The sequence below is a fragment of the Microcaecilia unicolor genome, chromosome 10, assembly GCF_901765095.1.
Source record: "Microcaecilia unicolor chromosome 10, aMicUni1.1, whole genome shotgun sequence".
Lineage (NCBI taxonomy): Eukaryota > Metazoa > Chordata > Amphibia > Gymnophiona > Siphonopidae > Microcaecilia > Microcaecilia unicolor.
In genome coordinates, this window is record NC_044040.1 from 194481682 (window position 1) to 194495472 (window position 13791).

A 13791-nucleotide genomic window follows, 5' to 3' on the forward strand; every position below is an offset into this window, starting at 1 on the left:
ACAAAGTATCATGTCTTAATTACCCAGCCCACTGGCTAGCATACCAAACAGTAGCCACTCACTTTCAAAGTTTTCTGTTTCATGTTAATGATGCTATTACTTTCTCCTGGAGTCACTGGTTCCAATGGCCGATATATGCAGCTGATGGTAAATATGACAATGTAGGTCACATAACTGCACATCCAAATAAGGAAGTTTTTGTAGCCAAAAGAATGCCACTTATGATTTAACAATTCCTTGATGGGCTTGACTTCAAGGAGATTTCGAACCTTCAAAATAATTAATAGATACTTGACTATTATGATTTTGTTATGCAGAATGTTCCTACTTGAAATAAAAGGATGAGAACTTTAACACTTTCTAAGGAACGTTACATATACAGAACACATTGAAAAGCCCCTAAACAACAAAGCAAACAATTCACAGTAAATTACACAGTCAAATCGTCTAATACTAAGCTCCATGTTTTTTACTATCAGCATGAAAGAACACATTTCACCACCAGCCTCTCAAAAACATGATATAATATAGCAGCTAAAATAAAAATCTCAGTTCTACATAAGTCTTATTATGAAAAACATTCTTATCACAGGTGAAATTGTAAAAGAAAAAAAAAAAGGACAGATATTTTGAAATATAGTAGAAGGAACCGAGACCTGAATAAGTTGAGAATGAAAAGAATTTGTTTAGAACAGATTTTCATTGACGTATCAGAGAGATTTATCAACAGAGATATTTCATTTCATTTGATTTTTGTACTTGATCAAGCATCTATTATAATCAATACCTGAGTACTTGGTAAAACAAACATTAAAAATGCACCAACCAGCAGGCCAGCCCAACCTGGACTATCCTACAGAAGTACACTGTCTGGTATTATATTACAAAAAGAGACAGGCAAATGTTTTAAAAATGATTTTCAAACTGGTTAGCATTGTGTTCAATTCTGGTTGCCGCATCTCAAAAAAGATATAGTGGAATTAGAAAAGGTGCAGAGAAGGGCGACGAAAATGATAAAGGGGATGGGACAACTTCCCTATGAGGAAAGGCTAAAGCGGCTAGGGCTCTTCAGCTTGGAGAAAAGGCAGCTGAGGGGAGATATGATAGAGGTCTATAAAATAATGAGTGGAGTTGAACGGGTAGATGTGAAGCGTCTGTTCACGCTTTCCAAAAATACTAGGACTAGGGGGCATGCGATGAAGCTACAATGTAGTAAATTTAAAATGAATCGGAGAAAATGTTTCTTCACTCAACGTGTAATTAAACTCTGGAATTCGTTGCCAGAGAATGTGGTAAAGGCGGTTAGCTTAGCGGAGTTTTAAAAAGGTTTGGACGGCTTCTTAAAGGAAAAGTCCATAGACAGTTATTAAATAGACTTGGGGAAAATCCACTATTTCTGGGATAAGCAGTATAAAATGTTTTGTACATTTTTGGGATCTTGCTGGGTATCTGTGACCTGGATTGGCCACTGTTGGAAACAGGATGCTGGGCTCGATGGACCTTTGGTCTTTCCCAGTATGGCAATACTTATGTACTTATGTAAACATAGTTCAGTGTTTGGACATCAGCCAGTCATGCTATTCTTATATGTTTTGTAAAATATGGACTATGATGATAGATACGGACCTTTAGACCCATGAATTTATTTTATTTATTTTATTGCATTTCTATCCCACATTTTCCCACCTATTTGCAGGCTCAATGTGGCTTACATAGTTTTAATAGCATTGTCATTTCAGGATGAAGTCTGCCCCAGTTACCTCCTGGTGCAATATGTCATTAGCCCCAGTTGATTTTTTTACTTTCTATTCACTTTTTCACAACTACGGATCCTCTATGCTTAGCCTATAGGTATAGATCCTCTATGCTTAGCCTATAGGTATAGATGCTTTTTAAAATTCTGTTACTTTTTTTTTTTTGTTTCTACCACCTCCACTAGAACCTCTCTCATGCATCCACTTCCCTCATCTTTGACGTTACAGGAGAAATTTTATAAACTTTTTCCCATATGTAAAAGGCCTCTTGTAAAATTTACCCCACAGATTATACACATAAAAGTACATGTGGTGACAAGACAGACTTTCACACGACTCCTTTAGAAGTGTTCCAGGGTGTCTAGTTTGGATGGAGCATGGGCAGAGTGACAAAAAGAGCAAGTCTATAATAGTAATGTTTACAGTTATGCACCACTTGTCCAGGTAAAAGTATAGAAATCTGTCAATTATGGGTGTAAGTAACAGCAAAACAAAATCAGGGCATAGCTATCAATAAGGGCTATAAGACATGTTATTTTACTGTTAACCCCAGTTATTATTAACTAGGTTTCATCGCATAAAGTAGCAGAGTTAGTAGTAAAATAACCCTCCTTAGTGGCGTAGCCACAGGTGGGCCTGGGTGGGCCAGGGCCCACCAACTTAGGGCTCAGGACCACCCAACAGTAGCACACATTTGGTGGTAGCTGGTGGGGATCCCAAGCTCAGCCAGCTGAAGACTTCCCCTTGATGGTAACGAAAACAGTACTCTCCATGATACCGGCACCTGCTCATGCTCTGTTTTCTGCACATGCCTGCTACAGACTGAAAAGGTGGAAAGAAGCATTTTCCCACCTGCTGAGAATTGTTTTTTTTTGGGGGGGGGAGAACACTTGGTGCCCACCCACTTCTTGCCTAGGCCCACCCAAAATCTGTAGTCTGGTTACGCCCCTGCTCCTTAATGGTAGCCCATGTTGATAGAATCTAGTCTTTAGCGGGGGAAGTTATTTATGGCACCTGAAAAACCAGTGCCGAAAAAATTTCCGCCTCGGTGAAGTCTATAAACTGTCCCTAGATTTAGGCGTAGATTATAGAATACACCTTACAGCCATGCCAGCACCTAACGCTAGGTGCATCCATTGACACCAAGTAAAACTTGCTATAAATACTGGCACCTAAGTTAGGCATGGAGCAGGTGTATTCTATAACCCTGCATGTAAAGAACAAATCATCAAGAGGCTTCAAACAGCCCAAAATACTGTAGCCAGACTCATATTTGGTAAGACAAAATATGAGAGTGCCAAACCCCTAAGAGAAAAACTGCATTGGCTCCCACTCAAAGAATGTATTACGTTCAAGGTCTGCACCTTGGTTCATAAAATCATTTACAGTGACGCCCCGGTTTACATGTCAGACCTCATAGACTTGCCTCCCAGGAATACTAAAAGATCAGCACGCACATTCCTAAATCTTCATTTCCCTAGCTGCAAAGGACTAAAATACAAATTAACACATGCATCCAGCTTTTCCTACATAGGCATGCAGCTATGGAATGCATTACCACTTGACGTAAAAAAACAACGTGACCTAATCAACTTTCAGAAATCACTGAAAACCTGCCTCTTTAACAAGGCATACCGCAATGATCCTTCATACGAACTTTAACGCATTACCACTTTATCTATTATTCTGAATGTGTTCTCTTTATACCTGTTTGCTGTTATCAATAGAAATTAAACAAAATAAAACATGGAAAAGAAAATAAGATGATACCTTTTTTATTGGACATAACTTAATACATTTCTTGATTAGCTTTCGAAGGTTGCCCTTCTTCATCAGATCGGAAATAAGCAATGTGTTAGCAGATAGTATATATAAGAGAAACATCAAAGCATTACTTTGACAGTCTGACAGAGTGGGAGGGTGGGGGTATGCATCCTGTTAGAATATCAATGAAATGCTTTGATGTCTCCATGCATACCCCCACCCTCCCACTCTGTCAGACTGTCAAAGTAATGCTTTGATGTTTCTCTTATATATACTAACACATTTGCTTATTTCCGATCTGACGAAGAAGGGCAACCTTCGAAAGCTAATCAAGAAATGTATTAAGTTATGTCCAATAAAAAAGGTATCATCTTATTTTCTTTTCCATGTTTTATTTTGTTTAATTTCTATTGATAACCTTTAAGAGTGGACTAAAACGGCTACCACACCTCTCTACCTGTTTGCTTAATTTTATTTTGTCATTCATGTTCTCTATGTAATACCACTTGCATCTCTCACTCTGGAATGGCGATTGCCATGATGGAACAATGTAAGCCACATTGAGCCTGCAAATAGGTGGGAAAATGTGGAACACAAATGCAACAAATAAATATTTTAGAATGCCCACAAACCGCCCATTCCATGTCCCTTTTTTGGCAGCGCACATTAGAATTTACACATACCACTTTACAGAACACGCTTAGTAATGCATGATAATTGCTTGTTAACATCCAATTATCTGCGCTGAATAGCATGTTATATAATTAACATGATTGTTAAATATGTTATGGAATAAGCTTCGATTTCCACACAGAAATCTTGGCTCTATATAAAGAATCCGGGGTTAGTGTGAAGAGTTTCAGTCTCTGGTAACCAGAGCTGATATTGTGATGTCATAATGCCTCATTCTTCCAGTATCCTTTTTTCTATAATTAAGTTTTATTTCAGGTATACTGTACTATTTAACTTATTTCAGGTATACTGCACTATTTCCCACCCCCCATCTCTCTTTTTCCTTGTTTGTGCAGCGCTGCGTATGCCTTGTAGCGCTATAGAAATGCTAAATAGTAGTAGTAGTAGTAGTAGCCACATGAAGGAATTTCTGGCTGATCACATGCTCTGATGGGGTCTCATGTTGCTAAGGCAATTCAGATACCTGGTATATCCTGTTACAAAAGTGAGTTACAGGTATGGCAAGGACCAATTGCAAGTGTCCAGCCCATATGCAGCACCTATGATTGTTCCAGGGTAGAGGAGAAGTGGATGCTCACAACAGCCTATAAAACCACACTGCAGACAAAGGAACTCTGAAAAACTAGGCTTGGAGAGAGAGTTTCAGATCTGTCCAATGGTCTATGGTCCCCCCCCCCCTTGATAGAAACTAATTCTCTATAACTATGAATCTTTCTTTCATTTATTCTTTCTTTCTCTGCTTTCTCTCTGTTCTGTGACCTTTGTATTAGGAACAAACTTTCTTCCTCCTTTCTCTCTTCTTTATCTAATTAGTCTAATTACTTATAATTACCAGAGGTACTGATGTTAGATTTTGTAAGTTTGTTATAACTTGAAACTGATGTCTGATGCTGTGATGATGGGTGAGTAATTAAAAAGACTTAATTCTCTCTAATTCCTATACAATTTTCTCTATAATATTTGATAGAATTCGTTAAGTGTTTTAGCAAATAGCAAACCAAATTGTGCAGCCTAGAACACTTTATTTATCTTGAGCAGCTCAGGTAAGAACTAATTTCCAGAGGGCTAGTTATCAAGAGCCCTCCTGCCCCTAAAAGTTTATGCCTCAGTAAAATCTAACTCTATAAGGAGCAGTGGCGTACCAAGGGGGGGGGGCGGTAGGGGCGGTCCGCCCCGGGTGCACGCCGCTGTGGGGGTGCCGCGGCACGCGCCTGTTGCCCTGTCTCAGTCCGAGTTCGCAATTCGCATGTGTTCACTGCTCCCTCTGAGTCTGCCCCGGAACAGGTTACTTCCTGTTCCAGGGCAGACTCAGAGGGAGCAGTGAACACATGCGAATTGCGAACTCGGAGACAGGGCAACAGGCGCGCACCCTGGCACCCCCCCAGCGGCGTGCACCCGGGGGGGTGTCATTTTGCCGGGGGGGGGGGGGAAGAGGTGTCATTTCACTGGGGGGGGGGTCACGCTGCACCCGGGGGGGGGGGGGGCATCGGCGTTCCACCCCGGGTGTCAGCTAGGGTCGGAATGCCACTGATAAGGAGTGATTAGCCTCTGTTATCAATTTATTTTTTATTGTAAACCACTTTTGAATCGACAGCATGTTTGTAATTGTGGTACACAAAATTTTAAACAAAGTTAAAGCCTGAAGAAAGCCACAGCACGACAGCTGAAACTCTGGTTCCACTTATTCAGGTGTGGCACGAGCTGGACAGCAGCCACAGTCAAAAGCACAGCGTTTCACCGAAGATTATCACAATTGTAAAGTGCTTTTTCCTAAATCATTTCTTCTGTATCCTAGTATGGTACAGTGTGATAATGTACATATAGTTCAGCCATGCTACTGCCCTAGGAAGTGCTTATCTTTCTGAATTTCAGTGCTCAGTAACAAACCACATGATCAGAGAAATGTACCTGAGGGTTCCTACTAGATGTAATTATATCCAGTACTGATTTCTGATCGTTCCAAGAGTCAATGTAAGTCAGGTCATAAATGCAGTAAGAAATGGGTCCCATGGTCCAATATACTCTCTTCTGCTTTTGCACAAGGTAGTTAAACATCTGTAATATCACAAGAACGCCAAGGTTACCACAATATCAAATAGGAAAATGGTTCAGTATCTCATTCACATCTCCATTACAGCCAAGGAGCGCATAATATTTAATAATATGACAGGACAATTCCTTGACCTGTAATGAGAAAACTTCTCTCTTGGACTGGTATTTCAGTAGTGAATTATAACTAGTCACTGTGGCTGCCCTTTCCTTTTGTTTTCCAATGCCATTTTTGAAACCACAATGAGGCAAGTGCAGTATTGAATACGTTTCAGAGTGTTTCCTAAATTAATACTATTACATTAGCGATTGTTTGGGGGTTCTCTGCCTGGGTAGGGGAGAGTGGCTAGGAAATATAGGATGTTACCCTTTCATAGATGGCCTGGGGTTATCAGAGTCCAGACACAGGGTTATCCTCGTTTGCGTTCACGATATGGGTTACAGTAGGGTTGGGGGTAGGGGGGTACAATTGTTAAATTTGAAAGGAACCTAGGGTAGTGGGGAGGAGGGTGTGGGAGTCTTCTCACAAAATAAAAATGGGATCATAAATTATCCAGCTTTTTGCTGTACGAAGTTTTTGCTTATTACTATGCTGTGCTTGGTTATTGTTATGTCATTGCTCGATGTTTTTGTTTCGTCCTGTTGTTTAGCTGTTCGATGTTGGAGATTGTTTAATCCTGAATAAAAAAATCATTAAACCTTAAAATCACAGTGAGGCATTCTAGTGTGCTAGTATTAACCAACAATATACCCCCTGTGGTGCCACACTACATAAATACCGAGCCATTGCTAATCATCATAATACCAGCCACATATTAAACGACACACAGAGGGGTAATTTTATAAAGTCTCACCAAGGCTTTTCATGTTTTCAAGAGCATATTTTACCTCTACTTAGAAAATCAACGACGTGCCTACTTGACTTATCAAATTAGTGCAAAGATAGTACCTTTATATAGGCCCCAGTACCTACACCAGCTCAAGAGCTCGGGGTAAATATTAGCATACACTTTTCACAAGTACGCACATAAATTCAGGAATTGTATATATCCAATGCGATTGAACCGGCTAGAAAAGGCTCCTGGCTATTTAAATTTGCCTGCTCAGGGCTAACTGCTAATTTTCAGCAGCGCTTAACCGGTTAGTGGCACTAAAAATAACCGGTTAGTTCCTAACTCAAAACTGGCTATTTTGGGGGTGGTTCAGGAGTGGATTCAGCCCTTAACCGGCCACAGTAACTGCATAAATGGGACTGCATAGAAATCAGTCCCAACTTTACACAGTGCCCCATAGCTAGTTAAGGGGCCATTTTACTAAGGCGCATAGGCGCCTACGTGCGTCCAACCCATGCTAAAATGGAACTACTGCCTGGCTACCGTGTGCCTCAGGTGGTAATTCCATCTTTGATGTTTGCCCAAAGCACGCAGTAGAAAATATTTTTTATTTTCTACTACGTGGCCCTTACCCGGCGGTAATCGGCAGTTTATGTGCACTGGACGCTTACTGCCTAGCTAGGCGCGAGACACTCCTCGATTCTACATAGATCGCCCAAATCTGGGTGCCAATGGCAGATACACACGCAAATTAATTAGCTAGCAAGGCGTCAACAATCAATGGAATTAATTGGCAACAATTTTGATTTGCACGCGTCTGCCCTAGTCACTATTCCATAACATCTGCGCTAAGTCAACGGGTGGCGGTAAGGCCTCAGGCTGGAAATGGACACGCACTGGTTTTACATTTTGCCGCACGTCCATGTTCAGCCACAAAAAAAATGCCTTTTTTTTCCAGGCTTGCTGAAAAATTGACCTCAGTGCGTCCAAAACACGCACTTATACCAGCGCAGGCCACTTTTCAGCGCACCTTAGTAAAAGGGCCCCTAAGTGCTGAATATGACCTGGCACTGAATTTCCGGGTTTAATGCCGGCAGCAGCCAGCAAAACACTAATTGCTACAAGCTGAATAATCAGGCACCCTGTGCAATGTTTCCTCTAAGGAGTGGCCAAATGTGCGCAATTCTTTTTTCATGTGAGCTGGTGTAACTGTGAGTGTGTAAGGCGCATCAATACTGGGTTACAATTATATTCTACTAGTAAAAAAGGCCCGTTTCTGACACAAATGAAACGGGCGCTAGCTAGGTTTTCCTCGGCTCCCCTGCAGCCACCCATGTCCAGCGACCCCCTGCCCCCCCCCCTGCAGCCACCCATGTCCAGCGACCCTCCTCTGGACATGGACCAGCTGTGAGGCATGTTTCCCCCCCCCCCCCGGGTTCTGAAGTTGACATCATAATGGCTACGGTGATGTCAGCCTGATGTATGGAGCCTAGCAGACCAACTCGGAATGAGCCACGGTCCCAGGCAGCAAGTCAGAACGTTGGAGGTGAGAATTATTATATAGGATAACAAAATTTGGGAACTCGGGCGCTGTTCTAGAATAGGCTTCCACCACACAGTATTGGAACACCTAAATGGAAGTGTCCATTTAGATGGTCTACAAAATCCTGAGTGGTTTAGAATGGGTAAAGGTGAATCGATTTCTCACACTTTCAAAAAGTACAAAGACCAGGGGACACTCAATGAAATTACACGGAAATACTTTTAAAACAATTAGGAGGAGATATTTTTTCACTCAAAGAATAGTTAAGCACTGTAACTCGTTGCCAGAGACTGTGGTAACAGCAGTTAGCGCATCTGGGTTTAAAAAGGGTTTGGACAAGTTCCTGGAGGAAAAGTCCATAGTCTGTTATTGAGATGGACACGGGGGATGCCACTACTTGCCCTGGGATTGGTAGCATAGAATGTTGCTACTATTCGGGTTTCTGTCAGGTACTTGTGACCTGAATTGGCCACTGTTGGAAGCATGATACTGGGCAAGATGGACCACCGGTTTGTCCCAGTATGGCTATTCTTATGTTCTTAAGTTGCCCCCTCAGTATTATCTTATCAGGTAACAGAAGGACTACAGATAGATTTTGGCTAATTATTGCACTCACTTTGGTTTGTCCTTCAGAAGCTGCAAGTTTCAATGGGGTTAGTCTATCTTTGTTTTCAAGACTCTCCACAAACTGGCAAACCTGAGGCAGAAGCACTGTCAGCAAGTCATACACACGACGCACCATGTCATTATCTTCCTGCAGTACCAATACATGCAACACACTGTTTCCTGCAGTGAGGCAAAGCAGAGGACATTGAACAATTATAGGCACGGAAAAATCTGGAAATTATGAAATAAAAAGCATCAAGATTTTTTTCCCTTTATTATTGAGGGAACAAAGTTGCATGCAAATACTTGTCATAAAACAAAATCGAATGGCAAAAATTGGAGGGAAGGAACACACTCCTCGATTCTACATAGATCGCCCAAATTTGGGTGCCTATGGCAGATACGCATGCAAATTAATTAGCTAGCAAGGCGTCAACAATCAATGAATGGAATTAATTGGCCAACAATTTTGATTTGCACGCCATCTGCCCTAGTCACTATTCCATAACATCTGCGCCTAAATTTCATAGCGTCCAACTCAAAAGGGGTGTAACTATGGGAGGAGTATGGGTGGATCAGGGGCATTGCCAGAAGTTAGGCATGATGTTATAGAATAATGTCATATTTATTTATTTGTTACATTTCTACCCCACATTTTCCCACCTATTTGCAGGCTCAATGTAGCTTACATAGCGCCATGGGGCGAAAGCCTCCTCTGGTGAAGAAACAAATATAGAGTGATGTTATTTTAAATGAAATAGATATGTACAGACACATTAGGGAAACAGAGAGGGAAGTTATATAAAGTTCATTAAGTTCATAACAAATTTGGGTTTCTTTGAGTTACTGGATTCAGGTAATTAAGTTGGGTCCTTAGGATATGCCTTTTCGAACAGGTAAGTCTTTTGTGATTTCCGGAATCTAAACTGGGTGTTGGCATTATACTATGTTTTAGCAGGTGTAAATCCAGCGCCCATCATTAATCACGAGATCCACACTAAGCTGTATTCTTGTAAAAACAAAATCAATATTATCATCCAATAAACAAACTAGAGACTGTGCATGCAAATTCAGGCATGCACCCTTGGCAATAATTAGAATTTACGCATACATCTTGCTAGGCTTTATTCTATAAAGATGCAAGTGTAAATTCCTGTGTGTGGATCTGAACAGGGGGCGTGGCCATGGGAGGGGCACGGGTGGGCCATGAGTGTTCCACACAGTGTTACAGAATATATCCACACCTAATTTAGGCTCGGGGATTTATAACAGGTTTCAGTTGGTGTAAATCCTTGCACCAAAAGTTTGGCATGGGTCCCAGTACTATGTGCTACTCTGTAAATTTCACCCAACATGGAGCCCTGTTTATAGAAAAAGTGCTTAGGGCTAGATTCGATATTTGGCGCCTGAAAATTCTGTGCGAGAAAAAAATACGCCGAGGCGTATTCTCTAAAGTACGCCTATATTTTATAGAATAGGCTTAAATTTCCACAAGGTTTATAGAATGCACTGAGTGCCTTTCCACGTGACCAAATTTAGCCGTGGCCATTTACACCATGTTTTACTTGGCGTAAATCCTGACGCTTAAATTAGGAGCATAACAGGTGTATTCTATAACAATGCGCATAGATTCTAGAAACGCCCACGCCTTCTTTTCAACTATGCAACTTAGAATTCAAGTGCACCTGTTATGATTGGGGTCAGAACCCCTCTCAAACTTACCTCTTTCCTGGGAGTCAGCTTCTTAGCTGGCTTCTGTTTCTTTTGTCTGTCCTTTCTGAGCTGGCTCTGTCTCTCTGTGCTGGCAGCTTCCAGCAGCAGGGCTCTAATTGTTTCACTATACTGCACCTGTGTGGGTGGAGTGAGTTACCTCTACCTCTCTTTGGGGGTACTGGCTTCAAGTGCTTCACGGTTTTGCATTGGTGTGGGTTGGGCCTCTCTGGGTCAGTGTGCTGTTGCCTGGGGCTAGGGAGTGTGACATCATCAGGGTGGGCCTTGATAAGGAAGTGGTGTTGTTTCCTTCAGAGCCTTTGCAACGGTGGTGTTTGCTTTAGGTAGGGTGGTGCAGTGTGCACTTCTGACTTTGAGGTAGATGCACTAAACGTTTTTCATCGTTAAATGAGCCCTCAGGGAAGAATTTCCTATCCTTTCCATGCACTTAAGCCTATTTTCCGACGACAGTAGCAGCTAACGAAAACGGAATGGAGATGAGCAATTAGTGTGAAAACCCCATTGAAACGACATGCACTAACCTTTTCCGATTGCCTTTACGCAGGAAAAAGGCAGGAAAACTAACGAGAGGTCTGGACCTCTCGTTAGGACAGCTCCGTGGCAGGAAAAAGTGTTAAGTGAAAAAATAAACAAACTTTGAGCCAATCCCAGCGCATTAGCAGAGCTAAAAGCGCTGTGATTGGTCCAAAGGACCTCAGAAAACACATAAAAAAATAAAAATAAAAAAAGGATCGGGAGGGGGCAAGGGCGCTCATCAGGAGCGTCCTGTACGGACGGCCTTGCCCCCCCCCCCCGCTGCTCCCCACTTTCCGCCGCTCCCCCCACCCCGAAAAAGCAAACTTCTAGAAGCCCCTGCCCCCCTCCCTTCCTCACTACTCTCACCTAAGCTCCGCCTCCCGACATCCTCCGTCCGTGCCCCGCCCCCTTTTGGGGTCGTCGCCGCCATTCCCCTCCTCCATCGGGCCCCCCTTCCTCTTACCGGGCCCGTGCAGCGCCTCTCTCCTCTGTCCGAAGGCGCTGCACGGGCAAGAAGAACGCTGAATCAGCTGATGCCTGCCTTCGCCTAGCTTCCATAGAGCGTCTTTCTCCTCCTGAGCCCGCCCCTGTCTGACGTCAGTAACCTACGTAGGTTACTTACGTCAGACAGGGGCGGGCGCAGCAGGAGAAAGACGCGCCATCGCGAAGGCAGGCATCAGCTGATTCAGCGTTCTTCTTGCCCGTGCAGCGCCTTCGGACAGAGGAGAGAGGCGCTGCACGGGCCCGGTAAGAGGAAGGGGGGCCCGATGGAGGAGGGGAATGGCGGCGACGACCCCAAAAGGGGGCGGGGCACGGACGGAGGATGTCGGGAGGCGGAGCTTAGGTGAGAGTAGTGAGGAAGGGAGGGGGGCAGGGGCTTCTAAAAGTTTGCTTTTTCGGGGTGGGGGGAGCGGCGGAAAGTGGGGAGCAGCGGGGGGGGGGGGCAAAGCCGTCCGTACAGGACGCTCCTGATGAGCGCCCTTGCCCCCTCCCGATCCTTTTTTTATTTTTATTTTTTTATGTGTTTTCTGAGGTCCTTTGGACCAATCACAGCGCTTTTAGCTCTGCTAATGCGCTGGGATTGGCTCAAAGTTTGTTTATTTTTTCACTTAACACTTTTTCCTGCCACGGAGCTGTCCTAACGAGAGGTCCAGACCGATGTGTATTGTGATTCTTTGATACATTGTACGTTTCACTACCGATCTCAGCATGTGTGACTTTTTTTTTTGGTGCATTTTTCGTTATTTTAAAATCGTTAGGGACTTTAACGATTTAGATTTTTTTACGTTTGGTTGCTGCATCTGCCTCTTTGTGTCTAGTTTCCCTGCTTGCTTTTGCTAAGGTCCAGGTTAGTGTTAGTGCAGTGTGCACTGGTGTTTGTGTGCTTAGCTTTCCTGCTTTTCCCTATGTGTAGGGCTTTGGAAGCTCATAAGTACATAAGTACATAAGTAGTGCCATACTGGGAAAGACCAAAGGTCCATCTAGCCCAGCATCCTGTCACCGACAGTGGCCAATCCAGGTCAAGGGCACCTGGCACGCTCCCCAAACGTAAAAACATTCCAGACAAGTTATACCTAAAAATGCGGAATTTTTCCAAGTCCATTTAATAGCGGTCTATGGACTTGTCCTTTAGGAATCTATCTAACCCCTTTTTAAACTCCGTCAAGCTAACCGCCCGTACCACGTTCTCCGGCAACGAATTCCAGAGTCTAATTACACGTTGGGTGAAGAAAAATTTTCTCTGATTCGTTTTAAATTTACCACACTGTAGCTTCAACTCATGCCCTTTAGTCCTAGTATTTTTGGATAGCGTGAACAGTCGCTTCACATCCACCCGATCCATTCCACTCATTATTTTATACACTTCTATCATATCTCCCCTCAGCCGTCTCTTCTCCAAGCAGCTCTGTTGCTGATAGAAGTACTTCAGGGTTTGGTGTTGTTAGGAACACTGCAGAGTTTGCTGTTAGAAATACTTCTGGTGTTTGTGCTATTAGGAGCATTGCAGTCTTTGCTGTTGGTGTTTGGTGATTTAGAATCACTTTTGGCTTATGTGTTAGCTTCCCTGCTTTTTCCTTGTGCCTCCCCTGTCTTCCCTTTTAGTGCTAGGAGCTCTTCTGGTTGCTTGCCAGAGTAGTGCTTAGGAAGCACCTTGTTAGTTGTATCTAGCTTGCTAGAGCAGTGCTTAGGTAGCTGGTTAGTTTTGTGTTTAGCTTATTAGTGTAAAGCTCTGCTTGTAGCTTGGTGCTTAGTAGCACCTGTGTTAGCTTTGTGTTTAGTTCCCTGCTCTGTTAGTTTAGGG

At 43.1% G+C, this 13791-nt stretch overlaps 1 protein-coding gene across 4 annotated transcripts in view; it reads right to left on the reverse strand.

Annotated features, from left to right (window-relative positions):
- Positions 1-13791, reverse strand: part of LOC115478824 (transient receptor potential cation channel subfamily V member 6-like) — a 53269-nt gene that overhangs the window by 18792 nt on the left and 20686 nt on the right. For 3 of the 4 annotated variants that reach the window (XM_030216436.1, XM_030216434.1, XM_030216438.1), the window contains 3 exons: positions 9253-9422; positions 6120-6266; positions 63-269 (listed from right to left, as the gene is read on the reverse strand). In XM_030216436.1, the coding sequence (XP_030072296.1) occupies positions 63-269; positions 6120-6266; positions 9253-9422 (524 nt within the window). The remainder of the gene's footprint in view (positions 1-62; positions 270-6119; positions 6267-9252; positions 9423-13791) is intronic. The other variant, XM_030216437.1, reaches the window with a different exon arrangement.